The sequence below is a fragment of the Ovis aries genome, chromosome 12 (genome assembly GCF_016772045.2).
Source record: "Ovis aries strain OAR_USU_Benz2616 breed Rambouillet chromosome 12, ARS-UI_Ramb_v3.0, whole genome shotgun sequence".
NCBI lineage: Eukaryota > Metazoa > Chordata > Mammalia > Artiodactyla > Bovidae > Ovis > Ovis aries.
The window spans coordinates 60,147,452-60,163,765 of record NC_056065.1 but is presented as its reverse complement, the minus strand read 5'-3'; the positions used below and the strand labels follow the sequence as shown (position 1 = coordinate 60,163,765).

Genomic DNA, 16,314 nt, shown 5'->3' with positions numbered 1-16,314 from the left:
TGCAACATACTTTTGAAGCTTGGTCCATCTCTAATGCCAAGATGCATCCAGGGTCATGAACAGAGCAGACAATGAGGCAATAAAAGTGAAAAATGGAGATTCTGGGTGAATCTTCAATAACATTGGCCCCTGTGAAGGAAGCCATCTGAGCAATGGCCTGGTGGCCCATCACCATTGTTGGACAATCCAGACACAGAGCCAGCAAGCTGGGGTCTCTGACAGCAATTAGCTCTGAGGTCTTGGGGAGTTTTTGCCCATCTGGGGCCTCAATTTCATCTTCTGAGAAATGAGGGGGTAAACTGTCTCTCTTCCACCTACTTTGCAGGGTTATTGCGAAGACCAGATAAATCTTAAGAATGCCTGGAGTAAGGGTCTTCCCTCCTGGCTCAGTGAAATATTCACCTGCCAACGCAGGAGATACAGATTTGATCCCTAGTCTGGGAAGACCCCACATGCTGAGGAGCAACTAAGCCTGTGTACCACAGCTATTGAGCCTGTGCTCAGGAGTCCGGGAACCGCAACCACTGAGCCCATACGCTGCAACTACTGAAGCCCCCACACCCTACAGCCCTTGCTTCACAAGAGACATCACAATGGTGAGAAACCTGTGCAGCTAAAGCGTAACCCCCACTCACCTCAAGTAGAGAATAGCCCACACAACAACGAAGACCCAGCACAACCAAAAATAAATGAAATTATTTAAAAAGAAGAGAAGACAAAAAATTATTTAACAAGAAGAAAACAATAATTTTACAATTATTTAAAAAGAATTCTTTCTTATTTTCTGAAATAAGAAATCTGAAAATGCTGCAGAAAACTAACAGTGTTATCAGGATCCCCTTTTTTAAATTGAAAAAAGAGTAAAGCTTTTTATTTGCCATTCTCCTCTGCAGAGTTCAAAGTCCTCAGAAAGCATAATTTTCTTGACAGAAGCTGACACTTTTCATAGACTTCCGCTGGGAAATCAACTGAAGAGGCTAGAAAACCTTTACACAAACCATTTTTAATTTTGGAAATAAGCTAACTGATTGACTGCCTAGAGCCATCACTGTGACTTTTAAAGAGAAGATGCTCCTGAGTTGTCTGCTGCAAAGGGAGTCCCGTCAGTTGAGCCACACTGTCAGTTCAAAAGTGCACAGATATCTGGGATGGCTATGGTGTGGTGTAGCCCAGCATCCTGTGGTTGCTATTTGGGTTTCGTCTTGGATTTAGTCCGGAGTTTGGATTTAGAACCCTCCTTGCGCTGTATCTCTGAAAAGACCAAAACAATTATTGTAGTAATAATACCTTATATTAAGGACTTTTGATTTTACAAAGCATTTTTAAAATTCTGTCTGCATGAGTAAGCCCCAAGCGACAAACCATGTGCCCAAAATTTGACTCCACATTGGTTACTGGGATTGAGAATGTATATTCTCAAAGTTTATAGGTAATGAGGATAGAAGAGAAAGAAGAATATTTCTTCCTTCCTTCCTTCCAGTACATACCCCAAACTTAGTAGGGAAAATTTTTCAAATAGAGCTGGGTGTCCAGAACCCTCCCATATCCGTGGCTGTACCCCTGTTGTGTCTCTTGGTCCCTGTTCCCTCCAGTCTCTCATGCACAGATCCTACACAAGCCTGCTGTCTCTGACTGCACCATGAAATGAAGCTTCTCAGTTGTTTGGAATCCTTCTGACTGGCTGCAGCCATCTGCCTCCCGCATTCAACGGTCCTCTTGTTCACACCCTGTCTTGTCCCCATTCCTTATCACAGGCCTCACTTTGATCAGAGGCTAAGCCACATTCATCTTTGTAAACACCAAGCTCCATTCCTTTCTTCATCAATAACTCAGAACACAGTGATTTGCTATTAAAAATAATGACATAAAAATAAATGTCTTCCTACTCCATCCAAATCTTCTCCTTACTCAGCATTCACAAGGCTCATTCCTTCACTGTATGATTTTCCATTCCTTCACTGAACAACAATTAGGAGAGAAGAGATCTCCTGGCACTAACTCATAAAATATGACCCAGTATGTTCCATATGCATGTCAGATTGCTCCAAGGTATCTGCATTTTTTTTTTCTTTTTTTTAAGGAGCTACCTGCTAACTCTAAGGAATGTCTAACTTGTGGATTTTTCAGAGAAATGTTTAGGTCACTTGCATGGCATGGGGATTGCCTTGCTTAGCAGCCTGTTCCCCTAAGCTTTGCAAGGCTTCTCATCCTCTACTTTTGAGTCCCTAGCAGTGACTCTGATGAGGGGTATGGAAAGGAGGGAGAAGAGGGGTTGTATCCTTGGTATGCAGGTTATTGTTTGCAGGCTGGGACCTAACTGAATAGTTATCCTCCACCTAAAATTATTAAAATGTTTTATTTTTGTATTTAAACTAATTCCCAAGACTTTCATGGAAATGGACGAAACTAAAGTCACACATCCCATGTTGAGGTGACCTCTCCAGTTTAACACGAAGACCTTTTCTGTGATTTGCATATAGTAATTTACACCATGGATGGAGGAACCTGATGGGCTACAGTCCACAGGGTCGCAGAGCTGGACACAACTTAGCAACAACAACAATCTAGGGAAAGTCTAGTTTCTAGATTATCGGGATAAAATCACACCACAATAGAAGATAATTTTTTTTTTTAATTCATGCAAACTACCTCACATACATTCAGACCTAAGGCTAAAGGATCTTCACACCAGGAATGATTAACATTTTACCAGTTCAGAGTTAACAGGAGGAGAGAAAATGGACTCAGATTCCCCCTGCTCCAGTACTGACAGGATACACCACAGCTGGGCCAGGGACTCTGAGTGACTGGCCAGCTAACTGCTTTTGCTGAAGGCAGAGGTAGAGACAGGGGTGATAGAGAAAAATAGATAATAGATGTCTGCCCAGTACTACCCCTGGCACCAGGACCTGTCCTGGGGACAGACTGCAGGTTGAAGGTGAAAGCCAAAATCAAAGAATAGCCTCCACTATTGGGGATATTCAAAACTCTTTGAGGGAAGATTACAGATTAATTAGAGATAAGAAAATGAAGAGCGAAATTCCTTTTCTTGTTGAATAAAAATTATTTTCATCATAGACAATCCACTAAGTACTGAAAACTAAAGACAAAATTCCCCATAAACCTTTAGCAACCAGAGACAATGTATATCAATGTGTAGGCATATTTGTTCTGGTCTTTTTTTCTAGCTTTAAAAAATTGTGATTATTTCCTTTGACTAGATTCTCAAGAGTGAAATTCTTAAGTCAAAATACATGTATATTTTTGAGGCCTACCCATACACACTCTCAAACTGCTTTCTCAAAGAGTTATACCTGTCTGTCTATCCACAAGTATTATTTGTAAAACTAACTACTTTGCGCCCTCTGTCCAGCACTGTATTCTTTGTTTTTAAAAAAGCTTTGCCAGTTTTATAAGTTGAAATTGTATCTCATATTAGTTTATTAGTCACCACTGTTAGTCATTTGGGGGTGTGTGTGTGTGTGTGTGTGTCTGGATTCCTAGCAGAAGTATGAACTAGTAGATCACCACAAAAAATATTAATGCTCTTCTAAAATATTTATGACCCAATCAAGTTTTCACTCATAAGTACTATCCAAATGAAGCAAAAATGAGAAAGCAATGCTCACCTTTCTTTGGAGATTTTGAGGCTCTGTCTGGTGGTCTGATTTCTTCTTCTTCTTCTTCTTTTTCTTCTTCTCTTTCTCCTTCATTTTCTTCTTCTTCCACTTCAGGCTCCTTCATTTTATACTTCATCAATACTTCCTCTAACTCTTTCTCCAGTTCTTTATTTCTTATAATGGTATAATGAAGTCTTTCATTCACATCATCAAACCTCTCCTCAGCTTGTCTGGCTCGGCTTTCGACCTCTCTGATGATGACAAAGTCCAGAGAAACACAGTAAAATGGAAAGGTCTGAAAAAGTATCTTTCAGATCTAGAAACTCATTGTCCAAAAAAGGTAGTGGGATGAGAAGAATATATATATATATACAGCACAAACAAGGAAAGCAGCAGCATCAATGTTTAGCCAAGAATTGAGGGTCTAGGAGCTACTCTGGAAGGTAATGTCAGAGTTGCAGTCATGGTGCAATTTAAGAATATATTTATAATTTCTTAATAAAAACTGACTTTTGGATATTTGGGATTCTCCACCAATAGCCAAGGAACCCTTTTCAGTGGTTAAGCTTGGCTTCTCTATATTGATATAATCTAACAAGCAAATAAAATAGTGTCCCTTATTTTCCAGCACCTTTAAAACCAGATCTTACTGGTTTGAAGTGTGCTTAATAACTAGAACATATATGTCTATATCTCTTATTCTCACAGTTTCTTAGCTATCTTAACTCTATTGTCCTTCCTACAATTTGGGTTATGTAACCTTCTTTCTTGCACATAATAGCTTCTTCTAGTTCCATTTATTTCTCTAGCTCATCTTTTAAAACATACTGAGCTGGATCACTCCTCACACTCTGCTCCCACTCTATATACACACACACACACACTGGACTTCCTCCATCTCCAATGTAGCTGAGGACAGCTGTCCCTCCTGGAGCAGTTTAATTCATTGCCACCAGATGATTTGATGGTACCCATCCTGCTTGTGAGGAAAAAGGAAACAGGAGAACCAAAAATAAGCCAAGAAGTGTGCATTTCTCAGCTAGACCTCCTGGACAACAATCTCTGTCTTCTTACCATTGTGCTGTCTCATACTTACATTAACTTCTCCTGTGTGCGATCAAGTATAGCCATTGCTTCAAGATACTTTGGGGCCAATGTACCTTGATTAGCTGATTCTCTCTGACAAGAAAAATATATACTATGAATGAACTGAAAGTCCCAACAGTAAATAGCCTCCTTCTTCAAGATGTTCTGGACCACGCTATCTTTTTCTACTATTCATATTTATATAGTAGATGATTAAACACACTCTTAATATGAAAGAAGAACAGGGATTGACTGTGGCCACATACCATACCAGATTGCCAATTATTCATATTCAGATGGACATAAACTTTATTAGAGTTGTAAAGAAGAAGCAGGGTAAACAATATCAACAAAAAGAAGCAGGGAAAGAAGAGAAAGTTTAAAAAATAGAGAGAAGGGCAAACATATTTCTCTAACCAAGTTAAATATCAAGGAAATCAATTATATTTCTGTCATTAATAATTTACTTCACTAAGCACATAGCATTGCATAATCCAATCAGATCTTTCAGTTTCTTAGGAAACTTCATAGACATCAAAGTAGTGAAAATATATTTTTTTAAAAAAACCTCTTACTTATTTGGCTCTAAACATACTCCAGAAAATAAGAGGAAGACAAAAGAGAAAAATTTAGAAGACAAAACTATATGTTAAAATGAATATTATGACGCATTTTTCCAGACCTGTGTACTTTTAAAAATCTCTTTTATCCACATTTCCCCAACAAGGACAAGTAAAAGGTAAACCCCACCTTCTAGATGGAAAGGGGGACCTGGAAAGGGGGACCTAAGAGGATAGGCAGCCGGCCATAATCACAGAATGATCTAGTGGTGAAAGCAGAACCTTCATCTTGGCTTCTCCATCCTCAGTCACACATGGTACTGCACCACGCTCGCTTTTTCTAAAAGCAAACCAGCAAAAACAAACTATCAAACAAGTTCACTTTTCCTCCAGTTCTTTTATTCTTTTGCTATTGTCTCAGTCACATATTTTTCCTCTTTCTGTCTTGCCTCCCCTTTGGATAATAAATCTGTCCTTTTCAGGCTGGACCAGCAATGTGTCACGTGGCCTCGCTAATACAGCACATCAGTTCAGTTAGTTCAGTTCAGTCGCTCAGTCGTGTCCGACTCTTTGCGACCCCATGAATCGCAGCACGCCAGGCCTCCCTGTCCATCACCAACTCCCGGAGTTCACTCAAACTCACGTCCATTGAGTCAGTGATGCCATCCAGCCATCTCATCCTGTCATCCCCTTTTTCTCCTGCCCCCAATCCCTCCCAGCATCAGTCTTTTCCAATGAGTCCGCTCTTCACATGAGGTGGCCATAGTACTGGGGTTTCAGCTTTAGCATCATTCCTTCCAAAGAACACCCAGGGCTGATCTCCTTCAGAATGGACTGGTTGGATCTCCTTGCAGTCCAAGGGACTCTCAAGAGTCTTCTCCATCACCACAGTTCAAAAGCATCAATTCTTTGGCGCTCAGCTTTCTTTACAGTCCAACTCTCGCATCCATACATGACTTGACTAGACGGACCTTTGTTGGCAAAGTAATGTCTCTGCTTTTCAATATGCTATCTAGGTTGGTCATAACTTTCCTTCCAAGGAGTAAGCGTCTTTTAATTTCATAGCTGCAGTCATACAGCATATACTACTAATTTATTTGTTCTTTGAATCTAAAAGGAGGTTTTTCACAGCAGAGGCTTCTGGAACTGGAATTCCACATGATTTGTACAGCTACATGAAGCAGTTTTAACTACAGGTGGAAACCAAAGTAGATCAGGACTGTACTCTGTGAAAGGTACCTTTCAGATAAAAGACAGATATTTAGTTACAATGTGCCAGCAAAGCATTCCTCTGTTTTGAAACCACCAAGTATAGATTAATGTTTTGTGGTCCTTTTCAAATCCTTCAATAGGAAATTCCCATGGCCCAAAATGCTGGACGGTTGGGTTTCTAGAATTATGGCCTCCTCTATATATGCCAAGGAGCAAACTTCCCTGCATCAGCCATATATATGGATACAGACTGTTGTTGTTTAGTTGCTAGGTCAAGTCCGACTCTTCTGCAACCCCATGGATTATGGCCCACCAGGCTCCTCTGTCCACAGGATTTCCCAGGCAAGAATACTGGAGTAGGTTCCCATTTCCTTCTCCCAGGGTCTTCCTGACCCAGAGATGGAACTCACATCTCATGCTTGGCAGGTGAACTGGATTCTTTACCAATGAGCCACCTGGGAAGCCCACTGGATATAGATGCCTCAAGGGAAATCACAGAGACTCTGCCTTGAGCCCTTTCTTCATATTTTGAAGCTTCCTCTGGCTTTTATGCTCTTTCACCCACTGTATAATAGAGACAAACATGGGCCACATGGCTCTTGGAAGCAACTGCATTGGACCATCCTTGTTTGTGCCAACCTGCTATAGCTTTCAGCTAGTCTCTCTGTCAGACTCCAATTATGCCTTTGGCCTTTTTGGCTTGGTTTTCCTGAGGTCTGACTCTACTAATGGGCTTTTTTTTTTTAATTTATTTTTGGCCATGCTGGGTCTCCGCTGCTGTGCAGGCTTCTCTTGTTGCGGCAAGCAGGGGCTACTTGCTAGTCATGGTGCACGGGCTTCTCATTGCAATGAACTCAGCAGTGGTGGCTCCTGGGCTCTAGAGCACAGGCTCAATAGTTGTGGCACACAGGCTTAGTTGCTTCGCAGCATGTGGGACCTTCCCTGACCAGGGATCAAACTTGTGTCTTCTGCATTGGCAGGAGGATTCTTTAACACCGAGTCACCAGGGAAACCCGCGAATGGGCTTTAGATTGGACTAACATCTTTAGCTTGAGACTATTTCAGGGAGGATCTGGCTTCAGACCCAGTTCCTTGGAATCCAATGCTCAGTACTGAATACCTAGCCAGCCACAGTGACCCTTGTCAGCTTTGGACATATTTTCTGGACCCACCAATTCCAAGGACCCTTCCCTGCTGCTGTTAAAAGATGGATAATTTAGTCACTGCTCTTAATACCTACACTGGGGATACATGGTATTGTGGAAGGAAAACACTAAGCACTTCTAAGCACTTCTTTTAGCTCAGTGAAAGAAATACGGCTGATCCTTCAAGTCTGGCCCCTACTCTTTCTTTCAAAGGAGTTTAGAGGTAATCAGCAAAAATCTCCCATCTCCCTCAAATTTATAACTCTGTACAAACAGGCAGAACCTGTTTGTTCCTAACATCTTGGTAGCTGAGCCTTAGGCAATCCAGTTCGTGCAGCCAGGGGGCAGTGCCTGGGGTCAGCGGGTAGCCTCCGGGAGAGTTTGCTGAATTTAGTCTTACCACACCTCCACCCGTCAGTTAATTGTTACAGAGTTCAGGCTGCTTCTCCTCCAGGGACAACTTTGAAATGATTCTCATCCAGAGAGGGCCACAAGGGGTGCTCTGCAGCAAGTTCTCAGACCTGATTAAATCAGGCGGCACCCCAAGACGTGCAGAGGCAGGGTCAGGGCTGCTTACTGGGGTCACTTGATTCACCAGTGAAATCAGGAAGTGCCAGACCGGATAGTGCCTGAAACAGGCACAGCAGGCCAAGTTTTGTGCATGGTTCCTGCTTTGAGTACAGTCTTCAGGATTTCCCACAAAGTCCTAATTTCCAGCTAACTGAAGAGAGTTTTGAGTAACTGATAGTCCATCCCTCTCCCTCTCCTAGTTATGGTGGACATGACAAGCAATACCTGCAAACCACAAGGTTTTTGCTTCTCTATCCCTTCCTTCCTTTTCTCTTTCCTTCCCCAGTGTCATTCAAACTGCCTCCTGGGAGCCGCATTTGCAGACCATAAAGAGAGAGAGCCACTGCCCAACAGAACTAGTGCCTTGGATCTATAGCCCTGCTAAACGGTTGCTACGTTTTTAGAGCCAGAGGCTAAGTGTCTGTCAAAAAGACAAAAAGAAAGATGGGGGCGGGGCGGGGGGGGGTAGGATAAAGGAAAAACAAGCAAATAAAGCAAAAGAAATTTTTACAGTGAAAGTTTTAAAATCTTAAACTGCCCTCAGGGAGCCCAGATGTCTTTATGAATGGAAAGAGCACAGAGCCAAGGCCCCTCCTGTCCCCACCGAGTCCACAGCACAGTCCACATCAAGACAGCACCCTTCCCCCAGGCTCCACCTCCCGCCCCGAATCTCTGACCTCCTCCAGGTCAAGGATCTTCATTCTCTGTGTACCGACATCCCCAAAGATCAACTCTGTCTTCACTTGCCTAGCACACAGGGCCCCTCTGTTTGAGTACCTGGTGATCCCTTTCTACCTGTGCAGTGGTTCAGTCACCACCCCCTAGGATGAATGTGATTCTTCCTTACTTCAAGGAACTTGCAAGTACATCTGGAGGGCATTTTAGTCCATTTTAGGCCTCAGGGTCAACGAGAACCTGACCAGTTGGGTTTTCAGGGGTCTATAGTAGAACATCAGCAACTTTTCAAAGCCGAGAGATAGACTTTCTGGACCACATCATCCTCAGGTGGGCTCGCCACACGGCACCACACTGTATCAGATGGAACTGTGGCATCCTGGGGCAGGAGCCCCACGCTATCGAAGACAAGCACTGCACCCTCCATTTTGCCCCAGGCTACAGGCTTATATTTTCCTGACTGCTTCTCGCCACAGTGTAGGCCAGACCCTGATGCCTTGCCAGGCTTCCCAGGTGGCACTGATGGTAAAGAACCCGACTGCCAATGCAGGAGACACAAGAGACGAGGGTTCGATCCCTGGGTCAGGAAGATCCCCTGGAGGAGGACACAGCAACCCACTCCAGTATTCTTGCCTGGAGAATCCCATGGACAGAGGAGCCTGGCAGGCTACAGTCCAGGGGGTCGCAGAGAGTCGGAAATGACTGAAGCGACTCAGCACGCACACTGATGCCTTGCCAGGATAGCATAGCAGGGCTTTTACCTCAGGGGAGAAAATCTGGGGTAGGAAGGTTTGGGGTGGGACTGGTGGGGGGTTCTCATTATAGTGCTACCCTTTGTTTGCTTTTTTAGAAAATACGTCTCATGACATTGCATCGCTTGCATCGTTTGCATTGCTTACCCTTCCATCTTTGCTTCACAGTCTTCTCACCTGATATGTGTGCGTGCTCAGTTCAGTCACGCCAGACTCTGTGACCCCATGGACTGTCGCCCGCCAGGCTCTTCTGTTCATGAGATTTCCCAGGCAAGAATACTGGAGCGGGTTGCCATTTCCTCCTCCAGGGGATCTTCCTGACCTAGGGATCGAACCTGTGTCTCCTGCATTGGCAGGCGGATTCTTTACCCCTGAGCCACCTAGGAAGCCTATCAGCTGACATATTAACACATAATTTTAGAAACTTGTTAAAAAGGCATTACTTTGGGAGAATGTGATTGCAACCCATGCACCACTCTTTCTCCAATTCTGCCTGCTCCTGCCTAACTCTCCACATCATTTCACCCAGTTCTTCCTCCCAGAGTTGGAGCCTATTTCCTACAATCTCCCTTCACATACATCCCTGCAATCTGCCTCTACTTTGGACCATGCAGCCACTTTAGTGATCTAGCTGCTATCCACCAGTACCCTCACCACAGCTCACCACGCCTGTTCCTACTCAGACGGGTCAGACTCCTAGCAATGAAATGGTTCTTAACTTTGAGGTTGAGAAATTTGATGATGTCTATGGATTTCCAGCACATCTCCTTGCTCCCCGAGAAAATGCACAGTATGACTATACAGACAGAATGTTGCATACCATTTTCAGGGGGTTTGTGGGATGAAGCCCACCCAGAGATTCCTAAAGTCATGGCATCCTGTACAGAGAGATACAAATCCAGCGCTAACTTAAGTGTAAATGATCCTAGAATTTTTTGTGAAGGAGTTTTAACTTTGTTTTCCTGCTGAGTTTCCAGTTCCCCAGTAATTCTTGTGATTGGTGGTATGTTCTTATCACAGTTAGCAAGAGTCTGCTGAACAAATACATTTTTTTAATTGATCAAATATTGACCATAATATTGTTAAGTTAAGCAAAGGGATGAAACGCTGATTTTAAAATGAGTTTTAAGGAAGAGAAAGAAAAGTTTTTGTGAACAAACAAGAGGTTTTCCAAGGATGATGCTGGGAGAAAAATAAATCTGGAAAATATATTACTTAGGCGTTCTCTTAGAAATGCTAAAAGTTATGTTAGATCCATATAATTTTTACATAATGTTAAATTTTCTAGTTTTGAATTTCCTAGCTGAGTTGCAGATACATACCCAAGAAGACAATGCATCTGTTCCATATAGAGGTTGAGAATGAATGTTTTCATCTTCTCCAATGACTCGAATGATTTTTTCCATTTCTGTAGATGTCGAAGGTTTCTAGAGCATAGAAATACCACAGACCTATTAGTGAGCTGGTGTGTGACCCAGTGGCAGGGCAAGTTGCCTGGTACCATGTCTGAAGCTTTGGTTTTCCATTTGTTTTCATCATTCAGGAAGCATTTAGAAGACTTACAGGAAACACTGTGGGAAAAATTAGCAGGGATAGGGAAGAGGGGACAAAGAGAAGTAACTGTGAAACAAACAAAGAGGATTTCTTTCAGACCTTAGGAACTCATAGAACTGTGGAAGAGATAACCAATAAAATAATTATGTCTACATGATAACTGTGATCAGAAAGGTAAGTTCCACGAGCTATGTGTACCCAGAAAAGGGCCCTGCATTTTGTCTAGACACCCCAGGTTTTTGTTATTTTTTTTTTTTACAGTGAAACGATATTTGAAAGCTGAATAGGAGTTTGTAAAATAGGGAGGAAAGGGCCTGAACTCAGGCGTCAAAAGAAGAGAAGGAGGAGATTTAATAGGTATGACAGATTTAGTGGCCAAAAAATAATGTATTCCATATATTTTGTCTTTTATATGCCAAGTACTATAACAGAAGAAAAGCAGAAAATGCTGATCAAAAGAGGCATGGGTGTTATACAATATTTACTCTTTTGTACAGTACGTAAAGTGAGTAAAGGATGTATGTCATGGTCTGGGGTCATGCCAATATTTAAACTATTCACAGCAAAGAAACACCCCAGGGAAGTAAATTAAGACAAAATGGAGAGTGATCATGAGTTCTGAAAGCCAAAGAAAGTAGTAGTATACCCAGGAATTACAAGGGCTCTTACGGCAGACTAAACTAGGTTTGAATGTTGGTTCTGCCACCTCATAGCATATGGTTTTCCATAAGTTAGTTCCTTTCTGAGCTTGTTTTCTTATCTGTAAAATAGGAACAATAATATTTACCTTGAGGTTGTATTGTGTAAGAGATAACATGTGCAAAGCATATAGGCCATGGTAGGCACTCAGTTATTGGTAGTTATCATTGTATTTTCATTATTATTATTATTACAAATGCCCCAATAAGGGGTTATTTTTATTATTAATGCCACGGCAGGGGTGGAGACAGGATAAGGAGAAGAGAAGTGTGGCTGGCCTGAGGGAAGTGAGAAAAGGCAGCTCAGAGTGGGAGCTGAAGAGCAGAGACAAGGAGTTTAAACAACTATTTGAAAAATATGCCAATGAAAGGATAAAGAAACAGCATCAGAGTGAGAGGTAGATTGTGTAGTTATCAGTCGTATAGGTGAATGAGGCCAGTTAGGAAAGGGCTGAATTTAGAAAGGAAGAGGGACACCCTATCCTTGGAAAATAAAGACATAAGTGTGCGTGCAAGTACGGTTAAATCTAAACGAGGAAAGGAAGGAAGCTGAAGCGTTCACTGCAGACGATCTATTCCTACTTTCAACCGTATATATACATATGTATATACACACACGCTGCATTTGTTGTTGTTTAGTCGCCAAGTCGAGTCTGACTCCCATGGACTATAAAGCCTGCCATTTCCTTCTCCAGGAGATCTTCCTGACTCAGGGATTGAACTCATGTCTCTGGCATTGGCAGGGGGATTCTTTACCACTAGCCATCTTGGAGACTCAAATATATAAATATTTTTTCATTATATATTCATTCTTTAAATATATATATATTCATTATTTTCTTTAAAAATATAAAGGAAAAGGAAATAGTACTAAATAATCTTACCTCTTTTTCACTCTCTTCTTTCTTTTCCTTCTCAAGTTTCTTGTCCTCCATGTTTTCTTCAACGTCTTTATGAATCTTTCTTGCTTCAGGGTCACTTAATTCTTTTAGACTATCCTATTAGATACAACAATATTATATTGTATCTTAGTGGACATAAATATTTTTGCAGAAGATTAGCAATATTTCCATTCAAAAAATATTTAATGAGCATTAATTTTGTAACTGTGCATTATGCTAGTGATAAGGATCAGTTCAGCTCAATTCAGTTCAGTCGCTCAGTCATGTCCGACTCTTTGCGACCCCATGAATCGCAGCACACCAGGCCTCCCTGTCCATCACCATCTCTTGGAGTTCACTCAGACTCACGTCCATCGAGTCCATGATTACAAAGGTTAATAAGAACAGTCCCTGCCTTCAGCAGCTTACAATTTAGTGGACAAGAAAATACTATGGTTACATATAATCAAAGAGTAGGAGCACCTAAGCCAGATCTGGTATTGGGCAAGGGTGAAAGAGAGGGTTAATCAAGAAGGTTTCTTGGAGGACATAATGTCTGCGTTTCCTCCTGAAGAATGGGTGAGGAGAAAAAAGATGGCGCAAGTGAGTTCCAGACAGAGAATGTTATTTGCACATGACTGGCACTAAGAACAAAAGGAGGTCAGTAGAACAAAAACTTAGAAGCGGACGGACAGGAGCACAGTCACAGAGGAAGGACTAGAATATTATGCCAGGGAGATTGGATTTTATCCTGACGTACCAGTCATCTGATTGACCTGTTTCACATTTCAAAACAATCACTCTAGCCACGTGTTGTTCTTGTTCAGTCACTCAGTCATGTCCGACTCTCTGTGACCCCATGGACTGCAGCACACCAGGCTTCCCTGTCCTTGACTATTCCCTGGAGTTTGCTCAAACCCATGTCTATTGAGTTGATGATGCCATCCAACCATCCCACCCTCCGCCACCCCCTTCTCCTTTTGACTTCAGTATTTCCCAGCATCCAAGGTCTTTTCCAATGAGTCAGCTCTTCATATCAGATGCCCAAAGCACTGAAGTTTCAGCTTCAGTATCAGCCTTTCCAGTGAATATTCAGGATTGATTTCCTTTAGGAGTGACTGGTTTGATCTCCTTGCTGTCCAAAGGACTTTCAAGAGTCTTCTCCAGCACCACAAAAGCATCAATTCCTCGGCACTCAGCTTTCTTTATGGTTCAACTCACATCCTTACATGACTACTGGAAAAACTATGGCTTTGACTACACATATCTTTATTGGCAAAGTGATGTCTCTGCGTCTGTTAATTTTGTGGCTGCAGTCACTGTTCGCAGTGATTTTGGAGACCAAGAGAATAAAATCTGTCACTGCTTCTACTTTTTCCCCTTCTGTTTGCCATGAACTGATGGAATCATGATCTTAGCTTTTTGAATGGTGAATTTTAAGCCAGCTTTTTCACTCTCATCTTTAACCCTCATCAAAAGGCTCTTTAGTTCCTTTTCACTTTCTGCCATTAGAGTGTTGCCATCTGCATATCTGAGGTTGTTGATATTTCTCCAGGCAATTTTGATTTCAGCTTGTCACTCATCCACCCTGGCATTTCGTGTGATGTACTCTGCATAGAAGTTAAATAAGCAGGGTGTCATACTCCTTTCCCAACTTGGAAACAGTCAGTTGTTTCATGTCTGATTTTAACTGTTGCTTCTTGACCTGCATATAGGTTTCTCAAGAGACAGTTAGGTGGTCTGGTACGCCCATCTCTTACAGAATTTTCCATATATTTGTTGTGATCCACACAGGCAAAGGCTTTAGCATAGTCAATGAAGCAGAAGTTTTTCTGGAACTTCCTTGCTTTCTCCATGATCCAACAGATGATGGCAATTTGATCTCTGGTTCCTCTCTCTGCCTCTTTGAAATCCAGCATGTATATCTGGAAGTTCTCAGTTCATATACTGCTGAAACCTAGCTTAAAGGATTTTCGGCATAACCTTGCTAGCATGTGAAATGAATGCAATTGTGTGATAGTTTGAACATTCTTTGGCATTGTTCTTTGGGATTAGAATGAAAACTGACTTTTTCCAGTCCTGTGCCCACTGTTCAGTTTTCCAAATTTGCTGACATCCTGAGTGCAGAACTTTCACAGCATTATCTTTTAGGATTTTAAACAACTCAGCTGGAATTCTGTCACCTCCAATAGCTTTGTTCGGAGTAATGCTTCCTACTGCCCACTTGACTTTACACTCCAGGATGTCCAGCTCTAGTTGAGTGATCACATCCTTGTAGTTATCTGGGTCATTAAGACTATTCTTATATAGTTCTGTGTATTCTTACCATCTCTTCTTAATCTCTTCTGCTTCTATTAGGTCCTTACTGTTTCTGTCCTTTATCATGCCATCCTTGGGTGAAATGTTCCCTTGATTTTCTTGACAAGATCTCTAGTACTTCCAATTCTAATGCTTTCCTCTATTTCTTTGCATTGTTCATTTAAGAAGGCCTTCTTATCTCTCCTTGTTATTCTTTGGAACTCTGCATTCAGCTGGATACATCTTTCCCTTTCTCCCTTGCTTTTCGCTTCTCTTTCCTCAGCTATTTGTAACGTCTCCTCAGACAACTACTTTGCCTTATTGCATTTCTTTTTCTTTGGGATGGTTTTGGTCACTGCCTCCTGTACAGTTTTACAAACCTCTGTTCATAGTTCTTCAATCACTCTATCAAATCTACTCCCATGAATCTATTCATCATCTCCACTGTATAATCATAAGGGATTTGATTTATTTCATACCTGAATTACCTAGTGGTTTTCCCTACTTTCTTCAATTTAAGCCTGAATTTTGCAATAAGGAGTTCATGATCTGAGCCATAGTCAGCTCTCTAGGACTTGTTTTTGCTGACTGTATAGAGTTTCTCCATTTTTGGCTGCAAAAAACATAATCGATCTGATTTCCATTGGCCATGTGGTGATGTCCACGTGTAGAACTGCCTCAGGTTGTTGGAAAAGGGTGTTTACTATGACCAGGGCATCCTCTTGACAAAACTCTGCTACCCTTTGCCCTGTTTCATTTTGTACTCCAACGCCAAACTTGCCTATTATTCCTGGTGTCTCTTGACTTCTTACTTTTGCATTTCAATCCTCTATGATGAAAAGGACATCCCTTTTTTGGTGTTAGCCGTAGATGGTGTTGTAGGTCTTCAGAGAACTGGTCGACTTCAGCTTCTCCAGCATCAGTGCTTGGGACATAGACTTGGATTACTGTCATGTTGAATGGTTTGCCTTGGAAACGAACTGAGACCATTCTGCCATTTACAAGGTTGCACCCAAGTACTGTAATTCAGATTCTTTTGTTGACTATTAGGGCTATTCCATTTCTTCTAAGGGATTCTTGCCCACATTATTAGATACAATGGTCATCTGAATTAAATTCACCCATTCCTGTCCATTTTCATTCACTGATTCCTAAGATGTCAATGTCCACTCTTGCCATCTCCTGCTTGACCACATCCAGTTTACCTTGATTCATGGACCTAACATTCCAGTTCCTATGCAATATTGTTCTTTACAGCATCGG

The 16,314-nt window shown here is 41.9% G+C and overlaps 1 protein-coding gene across 1 annotated transcript in view; it reads right to left on the bottom strand.

Moving 5' to 3' along the window:
- Positions 1 to 748: 748 nt before the first annotated feature.
- The window catches only part of AXDND1 (axonemal dynein light chain domain containing 1), a 75,983-nt gene continuing 60,417 nt past the window's right edge, over positions 749 to 16,314 (bottom strand). Inside the window, exons 22-26 of the mRNA XM_004014094.6 lie at positions 12,757 to 12,870; positions 10,943 to 11,047; positions 4,717 to 4,799; positions 3,630 to 3,871; positions 749 to 1,251 (exon numbers count right to left, since the gene is read on the bottom strand). Coding sequence (XP_004014143.2) covers positions 1,187 to 1,251; positions 3,630 to 3,871; positions 4,717 to 4,799; positions 10,943 to 11,047; positions 12,757 to 12,870 — 609 coding nt within the window. The 3' untranslated portion in view covers positions 749 to 1,186. The remainder of the gene's footprint in view (positions 1,252 to 3,629; positions 3,872 to 4,716; positions 4,800 to 10,942; positions 11,048 to 12,756; positions 12,871 to 16,314) is intronic.